General features: G+C 41.0%; 1 protein-coding gene across 6 annotated transcripts in view; it reads left to right on the top strand.

Annotated features, from left to right (window-relative positions):
- Nucleotides 1-12,190, top strand: part of MAP2K4 (mitogen-activated protein kinase kinase 4) — a 168,274-nt gene that overhangs the window by 32,283 nt on the left and 123,801 nt on the right. For 2 of the 6 annotated variants that reach the window (XM_026654638.2, XM_026654636.2), the window contains exon 2: nucleotides 554-586. The exons of the other annotated variants lie outside the window; for them this stretch is intronic. In XM_026654638.2, the coding sequence (XP_026510423.2) occupies nucleotides 554-586 (33 nt within the window). The remainder of the gene's footprint in view (nucleotides 1-553; nucleotides 587-12,190) is intronic. 6 annotated transcript variants of the gene reach the window in all.

Raw genomic sequence — 12,190 nt, 5'->3', positions numbered from 1 at the left:
GTTAACAAACTGAATGTTGCTTGTTGGGAAATGCTAAGTAAAATACTGTTTGACTTGATGAAATATTTTCAAATGTCACTTACCTCAGTCAGAAATTAATTAACATCTTTGGCTTCATTGGGACACAGTATCCTCCTTAATGTCTTAATCATCAAGAATGTGACTTGCTACTGCAGAAGACTTATATTAGCAAAATTGTTTGAATGGATTTGCAAAGGTATCCAAAGGAGTTATGACTGTTTTATTTTTATTAACATGACAATGAAACTAACACTCTCATAAGCTGATTCCCTCTTGACCTGATCTGGCCATTGATTGATTTCTTTCTTGGCATTTTGGACAACACAGAGCTGTTGAAAATGCATGGGATGTAAATGAAGGAGATTGAGATGACTGCACTTGTTAGTTTCTCAGGATAACACTTTGCCCATTAAACCAGTTTTATTCAGAATTTTTAGACTCTAATAATGATAATTGAAACATGTGACTTTTAATAGTTATGCAATTCTGTGACTTCCAGTGAATGAACTAGAACTTATCTTTTTTGCTTTAGGCTTTCAGATAAACTTCTGTGAAAAGGCACAAAGTAAGCTACAAATTTTATAGTATTATGCTACTTTTATTTTTATTTTTTTATATCAGTCTTGGTTCTGGGAATGTATCCACTGTTGTTCCAACTAACCAACCATGGCAATTATACATTGATTGAGCTTCCATTTTTCATATTGCTTAAAAAGTAAAAAAACAAACAAACAAAAAACGCAAATGGTTTTCTATTAGGCCATTGGTTGTAAAAGTTTTACATGCCTTTTACACTTACATGTCTGTAACAAGTGAATAATGAACTAGAGGTACACAGTTAGTCCTATTATTCACTGGAGTTTCACACACTGCCAAACTCCAGTGGAGTATGAATCAGGTGAGATTTGACTTTTTGAATTGCAGCTGCTTTATTAAACTAGAAGTGTTCCTTAAAGAACACTTTTTGCTTCTTATGTAACTTTATATTAAGAAAAATGAATTAAGTTAAACAGTGCAACATATTTGGTCTGAGCACCTAAAAAGTTCCTTCTGTAGGTATTAGTCACATTGATATTGATTTGGATCATTGTTACTATCTGTGCACCTCTGTGGGAGGAAGGGAGTAATATAGATAACTTCCTAAACTTGGCTGGCTATTTCAATTGAGCCTAGACTTTTGGAAGGTGAGACTAAAATCAATCATTGCAAAGCAATTTTTGATGACTAATGGAAGCTCTTTAGGATTAATTTTTTTTATTGTTTCTCTCATGGCTTTTCATACTTTGCATTGCTATGTCACTCAAATCACAGTACCCTTCACAATTGCCTGTCATGAGTTAGTGGAGTTTTATTGGAGACCAAAACATAGTTTTGATGGCACCTCTATTTGGTAAATGTTCTGTAGTTCAGTAAAAATCCACTCTGCATCTCATTCTGCATTTTAAATATATATTTTTAATTTTTATTTGCATTTGATGAATATGCATATTTATTTTAACTGAATTCAGATATCTAGAGTTAATTGCTAATATTCAATAATTGGTGTCTTGGAATTTAAAGACTGATATCCAATGTACATGCTCGCTAGAAAAATGAATATAAACTAATTTATTTTGAGATGCTCTAATGAAAATATCCTGCATTGTAGGATGACAGGGTTTATATTTCTGTTAACTGCTATTTGCAGACCACTGCGTTTCTGTTTGGAAAACTTACAAGAGGTACACTTACAAAGGTTCAGTGCGTAGCAGGCCAACTGTGCCAGTGGGACTGAACTGGAGAACAATACATGTCCTTTAACAATATGGTTTGTCCTAGAGTGTGGCAAATTCTAAAGTTCCTCTGGAAAGCAGTATTTTCAAATCCATTTTATAAAATAAAAACTTTACACAAAACTTATGTAAAACTCCCAAGTACTCGGTCTTCCTAGTGAATGCCTAGCTGATTGCTGCTCAGATCAAAAAATGTTTTCTTAAAAACCAAACAAGCAAATAAATCCCCCATAACGTATAGTTAGTTTACTGTGGTGATAAATGGGTGTTCCTGGACCACAGGTGAAAGAGTTTGTTACACAGGGAATTTGTTTCTGAGAAGAGCTGGCACACTAAGTTCTGACATCAAACTTGACATTTTAAGAAAGGTTGCCTTAATATTTGCTCAGGACGCTGTCCTTAATCTTGTGTCAGCCTCTTACAGATCCTCTTCTGTACCATGGACACTGAAAACTTTCTGACCAGAAAGATCTCTGCAGAGTTTGAATCTATTTATTTATTTATTTCTCCATTAGGGTCTGTTGCATAAAACCAGGATCTTTTTTTAGTCCACTTGCTCCAACTTCTTATTCCCCACCTGCAACCAGAATGTTCATGGGGACATAATCTTTTCCACTAGACACGGTCCTGCTGTGTCAGAGGAGTCTGGCTTTGCGAAGGGAATAAGCAGCTGAACTCTTAAACAGAACACAGGTCCCTGTTAATGAAATGAAACAAAAGTATGGGCTCTGCCAGCAGAATGGTTTGTATGCAGAGCAAGGGTCATTCCAAAATTTCACAGGAAGCAGAAGCATGCAGACAAAGATCTCCCATCAGTGAACTGATGAGAGGACCTCAAAGAAGGAAGTTGTCATTGTGTCCCCTGAAGGAGTTGAGAGCTTCTAAGGTAGGAATATGCTAAGCATAGAGTAAACCAATGAGTAAGAGGGAGATATCTTTGACAATCCAGTGGGATAAAATGCATCTATCATCTAAGAGCTTGGAAAAAATCATTTGGACTGTATTTCTGTCAATGACCTATGTACTGTGTATGCCAAACACCCCAGGAACACAGTGCTAGGTCAGCCAGTGGGGACTCCAGAAGAAATGAGAGTTTTATCTAAAGTCATGTTACTGTATGTTTTGAGGTCTGTACTTTGGCTGAAAGCTGAAGGTTGAAATGTGATTTTAGTATAATCGTCTTGGCCGTGATGTGCACTCACCTTGGATGATGGAGACAGTCTTCCTAGTATATTGTTGAGATGGAGGATGTAGGGGTGTCTGTTGTGAGTTGTTTAGAGTTGCTGCATTTACAAGGTAGTGTTCCAGTTGTGGAAACACTTACACATGTACATATGTTAAGCATGTGAGTAGCCCCATTAAAGTCAGCGGATTTGCCTTCACATTTAAAGATTTTGCAGGATCAGGACCTAGCAGCAAAGACAGAGGCATTTCACAGGGGCTGAACTCAAACCTCTTGCCCGTTTATCAAAGCACCTTAGTTCATCTTTAAATGCAGGTGGAAAATAATAGAAGTGGATTAAAAATAACTGATCTGTATTCAGAACATTTTACTAATGAGTAACTATCCATGTAGACCTTTGTGTTCCTGCACACTCACCTGTTTCAATACAGGAAATGTTGGCAAAAAATAATTTTGAATTGAAAACTTCACATGTAAAAATTCCTTGGAAGTTTGTCACACCTGGCAAAAAGAGCAAGGCCAACAAATGGGTTTACCTGCTTCCTTGATCTTGATCAGTCCTTGGAAAATTGAAAGTGATTTTGATCTTAGGTAAATTAAAATATTTATATTAAGTTTACTGCTAGTGTCCATTCCTGAAATGAATTCAATTGGCTTACATAATTCAGTTCCTAATTGTTCCAATAGGATGTCAAAATATGAAAGGCTCAACTGTCTTCAGAGAGAAGTGTTTGAAGAGTCTAAATCCTGCCACGCTATAGACTTCTAAATAAATTGTTGTACACAGTCCTCTCCACCTTGGAAATCTGTATGCTAGAATGGGAAAAAAAATTTGTTCAGAGGTTGAGAATGGGGGAGGAAAACCTCTAATGTATTTTGTTGAGACAGAAGTTTTAGTTGTTAGCACAGCGGGCCCTCAGAGAGAAGATGCTTAGAAATACTTAAAGGGTAAATATCTGCAGTCTTCATGTACTTCTGACAAATCATTGCTCATCATCTGAGGGGTATTTTGTGCTGAAAGGAGTTTGGGCTTGTGAGCTGAGTATTTTAATAAGTGAAGTAGGTGAGTAGTTAAAATATCAAGGGAACTTTTTGACCAACAGAATTTGCTAGTCATCACAAAACAAGCTTTCAACAGAAAAGAAGCTTAGTGTGTAGTAAAAATGGCAGACTACTGAACTGAGTGCTTCCCATTATAAAGGCTGATTTTTAAAGGGTGGCAATTTTGCTCACTTAAACTTATCATTAAAATAGTTTCCATATGTATTTTCTCTTCAAAATTGGGTTTAGAAGAATGTTGGCAGAAGTATTAGCTGAATATTTTGTGTGCATATTTAGCAGAAATGTCATGTCCTTTTAGAATTGAGATTGTGTAAAAACATTTCAGTTGTTCTGTGATAACCTACTCAAAGACTATTTGGCTTGTGCGCAAATTTTTCAGTAGTGCTCCACACCCAGCAGCTCCCATGGAGCATTAGAAGAGCTGTTGGGTTCTGAGCATTTTTGAAAATCTGACCCTATATTTTTATGAATACAATATAAGAATTAAATAAGAGGTAAGCTAATTGAATTTACAATTGTATTACAGCATTCTAGTTTGTTAGTCCTAAATAGCACGCAGCCCAGCTTCCCCTTCTCCTTGGCCTCCTTGCAGATGAGCAACAATTTATACCGCAGATCTGTTTTTCTGCCAAAGAAACACAAATTGGACTGTTTATTTGCAGATGTTCTCTCAGTTTTGCATGCTTGAGGGTGGAAAGCTGAAGCAAATGGGTATTGATATTCCATGCTGGGCAAAAGTTGTGCAATCTGAGTTTGTTTGCAGATTCTCCCTTTTGAATCTGTGAAGCAGACACCTGAATTACTGTTATATACCCACAGAAATTGGCAATATTTGATCTTAAATTCCCCACAATCCTTTCACAGGATCTGTTTGTTAAATTCAGTGTGTGAGCTGCACCCTTAAGAATTGCAGCTCTGCCTACTTTGGTGCTTTGTTTAAACTGTAGATTGCTGACTGAGGCAGATGAGAGAGTGGTTTTCTGCCGAGCTGTGTGTTAGACACCATTGTGCTAACCAGTCTTACTACTAATATTACTTGACGAGGGGGAAAGCTGCAACTTCCTGATCTCCAAAAAAAATAAATCCAACTTTCCTTTCCCAGCAGCTTGTGCCAGCAGCTTCTGTCTTGTGCATTCAGGCACAGCTCCAGGAAGTAACTGAAAGCAAGACTGAGCATAAAACTTCTATTTCCCCAGAGAAAGATAGCCTGTTTCCATTTCCCTTTGCATTTTTCTCCAAAGATATCATCCAAAATATTAAAATCCTCTGAATACCAAGCAGCAGGGTCCAGTTGAGGCTGAGTGCACAACCGCACACCTTCAGAAGCCCTAAAGTTGATATCTCTTTGCTCTCTTGCTGTGTTGAAAGGGTCAGAAGGGGTGGGGCCTGTGTCCCCCAGTCTGGTTCTTTTACACACATTTTCCATTAACCACTGTTTGCTGATAAGTATGTGTGTGTGGAAAGCCAAAATGAAAAACATTGTCTGCCTTCAACAACCAGGAAAGTGGTCAAAAGACCTTTTATATTTTTATCTGCATTTTGTCTGTTTCTGGGGTGATTGTTTAAACGATTTGAAGTACATCTCCTTTGATAATTAAGATAGTGTTCCAATTTAACTTTATTTTTCCTGGTTGAGAAGCTGTGGAGTTTGCTCACAGCTTTTAGAAGTGTCGTCATCATCAAGAATTCTTTTTTAGGCTAGCTGTTTTCAATTGTTGCTACTCTGTAGGTTCCTTCTTTAATACACCTCTACCCCGATATAACGCTGTCCTCGGGAGCCAAAAAATCTTACCACATTGTAGGCAAAACCGCATTATATCCAACTTGCTTTGATCTGCCAGAGCACACAGCCCCCGCCCCCCTGGAGCGCTGCTTTACCACGTTATATCCGAATTCGTGTTATATCGAGTCACGTTATATCGGGGTAGAGGTGTACTACATCTTTCCCATATTATCTGATGTACTGTATTGTATTTATAAATTACCAGTCACCATAGAACCATCCTCCAAAAGCCTTCACATGTAGTTCTAAATGGCCACCTCTCAACATGTCTAGATGGCACCACAGAACAGTTATACTTTCCTGTAGTAAAAATATAAACTTTGATAACAGCTTAAGTCTGTTTGTTAGTTTTAACATTTGTATACCTGAGCTTGAATTCTTCTTCTGTACAAAGTTTATATAACTCCAATGCAAATTAATTGGATAGCACTTGCTGACTTTTTCTACCCTCAAGTTCCACAGCAAGGGCGTTACAAAAAGCCTTTAGGACAGTGGTTCTCAAACTTTTGTACTGGTGACCCCTTTCACACAGCAAGCCTCTGAGTGCGACACCCCCCCCCCACATTAAAAACACTTTTTGATATATTTACCACCATTATAAATGCCGGAGGCAGAGCGGGGTTTGGGGTGGAGGCTGACAGCTTGTGACCCCCCATGTAATAACCTTGTGACCCCCCGAGGGGTCCTGACCCCCAGTTTGAGAACCCCTGCTTTAGGAGACTGTTCAGCAGTCAGTCAGATCCCCAGCTGGTACTCTGTCATTTACATTCAGTTGTAAAGCATACATTGTTTGGGGATTAGGGACAATTGGAGGAGGCTAGGAGTGGAGGATTCAATCTAGACAATGTGCAAGCTCTAAAAGGAATTGAGGAAACGCAAGAAGCTGGGAACTGGAACAAGAGCTGTCTTCTGATGCAGTTGTTTTTTTAAGGACTTTAGGAGGTGATAATTTCCTAAAATTGAGGTTAGAGTTGGAATTTTGTGTGTACCAGGATAAAGGTCTACCCTTGCTTACCTTTTGTTGGGGGAATTGGTTATATTTGAGCACAAAATGGTGTCTTCCATGGGTTTTAGATTTGGAGATCTTCTTCCGCAATGATTGTGTCAGTCAGTGAGATCAACTTACTAGATCTTGCAGTTTGACAGGAATACTAATAGCTGCCTTCACCTTTTTCTTGACCAGAAGTGAATGCTGGAGGAACAGTAAATCTTATTGAATTAGATCCCTGAAGAAGAGAATCCAGAGCTCTTAACAGAAGTGCTACCTGCAGATTGCAGTTATATTTCTAGAGCCAAAACCTTCAAGGTGCCTGATGTAGACATCTTCAGAAGCACATTGGATTTTGTCATCTGGAACTTTGCATAATAGGAAAACCATTAAATCCCCATCTTCCTGCCTTGGTTTGCAGAGTGACCTGACACTGCAAGCTGCACTTTATTATCTACAAACACTTATGCTTCAGCTTCCTGTTGTAAATAGAAATATTTGAATAAGCTTTAAGACCAGTTGTTCCCAATTAGCTTCCATTCAAGGTGCCTTTTTTCCTTGCACTTTACTTTATTTACCTCATTAACAACTTGAGAGTTCTGTTTTCAAAGCTGCACTAACTGTAGAAACTGTACAGTGTCCTATGTTTGAGACTCAAACAAAAGGCCTCTAATGGCATCTCACAATGACTGACTCTTCCATGCCCAAGAGCTATGTGAAACAATCCATTTTGTTTTTGAAACTTTGTATTGGAGAAATTTGTGCATTTGAACAAAGACTAAGCTATCATTTTCAAAGAGAATGGAAAAGCCCGGTGGCATGGATGCATAGTTACAGAAACCTGCAGTTATGGTGACAGCCAGTTATATACTCCAATTTGGAATGGAGGACAGTGCCACAAGACCTCAAGAACCATCAGTACCATCTATGAATTCTAAGGGAGAGCAGTAACTGAAAGCTATCATATCCTATTTCCAGCTAGATTGAGAGCATCTTGATATGTTGATTTATAAGTAGATTGTCAAATCCTTCCAGAAATGCAATGCAGCTATAAAGTAGCAGGAAGCACTATTGAAATGCTGTTTGTTTCTTGATGGTTGAGAAAAATGTAGAGAATAAGACCTAAACTTGTGTATAGTCTCCAAAAATATCAAAGTGATGTTTGTGAGGGAGCTTCCTCAACTTTGAACAGACCATAAGTTACTTTGTTGTTTGTGAGAACTGTGCATTCCCAGTAAAAGTGTGATTTGGAAGTCCATCAGCTCCTGAGCTAGTAATGACTAATGACCAAGTAAATAAGACCTGCTTCTGAACCAAGGCTCACTACCCCTACATACAGGAACCTTCTGAGCCAAAGAATGGGAGTGTGGGCTCTTTGCCTTCAAGAGCTGCGACTTGAATGACAACAATGACAACATTGTCCTCCGCAGACCACAGGGAGCTAGAAGTCCCGGGAGTACACCCACCTGAGCTTCCTTTAAGAGGAAACCAACCATCTTCTGAGACTTCGTGGGCCAGAACAGATTCCCAGTGAAGTTGGTCTCAAGCTGGCTCCAGCCATATGGCACGAAAGCACCTTGTTCCAAAAAACAGAACTTTAGGAAACAGTACAGCACTGACCCTGGAACTATTTACTTCTTTTGGCACCAGAACAAAGCTGATCAGAAGAGTGCACCATCACTGTAGTGGAGATTGGTACACCACTTTGACAAGACCCAGTTCCTGCATAGCTGTCTATTCTGCGAGGCACTGTTGAGATACTTGACACTGATGGACCTGCAGATGTACCTAGAACCTCAGTGCCCCTTGCTGTTGACTTCATCACAACAGTGAGCACCAACTCTATCTAGTAGCGCAACACCATCGGTTCTTAACACACCGAGGGCCAGTGCACCAACCATGGGTCTGAACTATGCATTCTCCTTAGAGTCACCTTTGGAATCAAGGAAAGCAGAAATTCCACATCAGCAACAAGACTAACCCAGACTGTCACCACAGCGCTCAACATCTTATAGAGGATCCAGACACTCCTCACAGGAAAGGTTTTGGGACCCACAGATTCCTGGTTTATGGTTTCCTACGCCCCGGGCTACCAGGCTCTTATCCACCAATGCTAATGTAGCCTTGCTGGGTGCTCAGGGCAGCTTTGGTTCCAGGGAACAATCGCACAGCCAGACCATGCTGCGCCAAGCTGCCTCCTTCGTTGTGCCATTCATTCAGATACCCCACCAGCCCTTCCCAGATCCCAGTTTCTGTACAGCCACAAGTAGAAGAGGCGGTAATGGAAGAGCAGGCATTGAAAAGTGAACTGCTGCACTGGTGACCCTTTCCTCCTCTTACCCTGATTAGTCCCTGTTGCCCCACAAATGGACAACTATAAGGGTTTCCAAGTCCTATTAAAAATGGTGGCTGAGACCCTCCAAATCCCTATTGACACACAAACTGGTAGATATACTTCAAGTCTCCACAGTAGGCAAGATAGCCTTCCTAGTTAATGAGGTCATTATGGATCCAGCCAGAACCTTGGGGCAGACATCTGTCTTGGCACCACCTACATCCACCAGATAACAATATCAGGTGCCTCCTGAGTGTGTGGAATTCTTTTACACTCACTTTATCCCATCCTTCCTCCCATCCACTGTTGCGAACAAAAAGGCAGAACAATTCAGACCCACACAAAAGGAAAAAGAGCAAAGAGACTAGATTTATTTGTCTGGAAAGCCTACTGTGACGCGAGAAGACCAGGTGCCACCAAATGCCAAGGCCCATATGTCTCAACTGAACAGTGACAAATACATAGCTGGAGCCAGTCTGGCTCACCGTGTGTTAGTATTGTTAAAATAGTCAGTAGAGTTATACAAGTGTACTTAGTGTTGAGACTTTATGGAATGCTTGTAAGTTGCTGCATGCATTGAGCTCACTTATAATATCTGTATCCCATGTTATAAGGCAATATTTTAAATGTTGACTCTCTGACTGTAAATCACAAGACAGGAGAGAAGCATTAACGAGTGTGAAATACTAGTTTCCAACAGGAGCTGTTATTTTCTGCCCAACAAAACAACGCCCATCAACACCACATGAATTGTTGTAGAATATCAGAGGACAAAAGACTTTGCTGATTGCTCCCCACCCCTCCCATTGCAACTTGAAGCAGAAGGGTCAGTGGATTTAGAAAGATCATGCTTGGGCCAGAGCATCATGTATCCTCAACAACAGCAGGAAGCCTTCTACAAGAAGGTCGCTATGTTGCCAACAGGAAACGGTTTTCCATCTGGTGTCAACAGCATAACGTACCTCCATAAGAGTCTGGGATCACTCTTATTTTCGACTGCCTTCTTTCTTTGAAGACTTTGAAGCCTATCTATCACTTCACTGCTCATGTATCTGGTATTTAGCAATGCCTTCTATCATGCGGTGGAAAACTCCTTGTTTTTTACCCATCCCACAACCATGAAGTTCCTGAAAGGCATCATCAGAACCTTTTCCACGGGTACTACAACTTGCACCTGCCTGGGACCTGAACTTGGTACAGTACTTGTAGCACTTATTATTCTGCTGTTTGAGGCTTTGGCCTCCTGCTCTCTTTTGCACCTCCCTACGAAGGTGTGCTTCTAGAAGAGTGGGTGAGCTTGGGGCCCTCTTGGCAGACCCCCCTACATGGTATTCTAAAGTAGTACAGTATGCCTGAGATTTCATCCCAAAGGTTCCCTCTGATTTGTACCTGAATCAACCTGTTCATTTGCCCATCTTCTATTCAAAACCTCACAATAACAGGGAGGACAAGAAGCTCCACTTTTTGGATGTCTGATGAGCTTAGCCTTCTGCTTGCAGAGGATGAAGATTTTAGGTCTCTGTGGCTATTCCTTTCCATCGCTGATAGAATGAAAGGAGAAGTGATTTCTTCAGAAAGACCCTTAAAATAGATTTCAGGGTGTCCTCCTCCTCTGCTATGAGTTTATGGAAGCCCCTGAGGGTGTCAGGGCTCTACTAGAGCACAAGCTGCCTTGATGGCTTCCCTGCAGGGAGTTCTCCTCTCAGAAATCTGTGGAATGGTGACTTGGAACTTTGGTCACCTTTACTAGACATTGTGCTCTTGTTCACGCTTTGTCTGTGATGCCTCCTTTGGTTCAGCGATCCTGCAATCTGTGATGCAGCATAAATCCTTATACCCTCCTCTACAATGACTGCTGCTTGGGAGTTACCCATAGGGACCTGCACTTGAGAAAGAAATGGAGGTTACTTGCCTTATAGTAACTAGAGTTTTTCCTAATATCCAACCTAAACCTCTCCCACTGCAACTTGAGACCATTACTCCTTGTTCTGTCATCTGGTACCACTGAGAACAGTCTAGATCCATCCTCTTTGGAACCCCCTTTCAGGTAGTCGAAAGCAGCTATCAAATCCCCCCTCATTCTTCTCTTCTGCAGACTAAACAATCCCAGTTCCCTCAGCCTCTCCTCATAAGTCAGGTGCTCCAGCCCCCTAATCATTTTTGTTGCCCTCCACTGGACTCTTTCCAATTTTTCCACATCCTTCTTGTAGTGTGGGGCCCAAAACTGGACTCAGTACACCAATGTCGAATAGAGGGGAATGATCACGTCCCTCGATCTGCTGGCAATGCCACTACTTATACAGCCCAAAATGCCGTTAGCCTTCTTGGCAACTAGGGCACACTGTTGACTCATATCCAGCTTCTTGTCCACTGTAACCCCTAGGTCCTTTTCTGCAGAACTGCTTCCTAGCCATTCGGTCCCGAGTTGTAACAGTGAATGGGATTCTTCCGTCCTAAGTGCAGGACTCTGCACTTGTCCTTGTTGAACCTTATCAGGTTTCTTTTGGCCCAATCCTCTAATTTGTTTAGGTCCCTCTGTATCCTATCCCTATCCTGCAGCATATCTACCACTCCTCCTAGTTTAGTGTCATCTGCAAACTTGCTGAGAGTGCAATCCACGCCATCCTCCAGATCATTAATGAAAATATTGAACAAAACCGGCCCCAGGACCGACCCTTGGGGCACTCCGCTTGATACCGGCTGCCAACATGGAGCCATTGATCACTACCCGTTGAGCCCGACAATCTAGCCAGCTTTCTATCCACCTTATAGTCCATTCATCCAGCCCATACTTCTTTAACTTGCCGGCAAGAATACTGTGGGAGACCGTATCAAAAGCTTTGCTAAAGTCAAGGAATAACACATCCACTGCTTTCCCCTCATCCACAGACCCAGTTATCTCCTCATAGAAGGCAATTAGGCTAGTCAGGCATGACTTGCCCTTGGTGAATCCATGTTGACTGTTCCTGATCACTTTCCTCTCCTCTAAGTGCTTCAGAATTGATTCCTTGAGGACCTGCTCCATGATTTTTCCAGGGACTGATGT

The sequence above is a fragment of the Terrapene carolina genome, unplaced genomic scaffold (genome assembly GCF_002925995.2).
Source record: "Terrapene carolina triunguis isolate 2854851 unplaced genomic scaffold, T_m_triunguis-2.0 Scaffold192, whole genome shotgun sequence".
Classification (NCBI taxonomy): Eukaryota; Metazoa; Chordata; order Testudines; family Emydidae; genus Terrapene; species Terrapene triunguis.
Note: the sequence above shows the minus strand (reverse complement) of the source record. Positions and strands in the feature narration are given on the sequence as shown.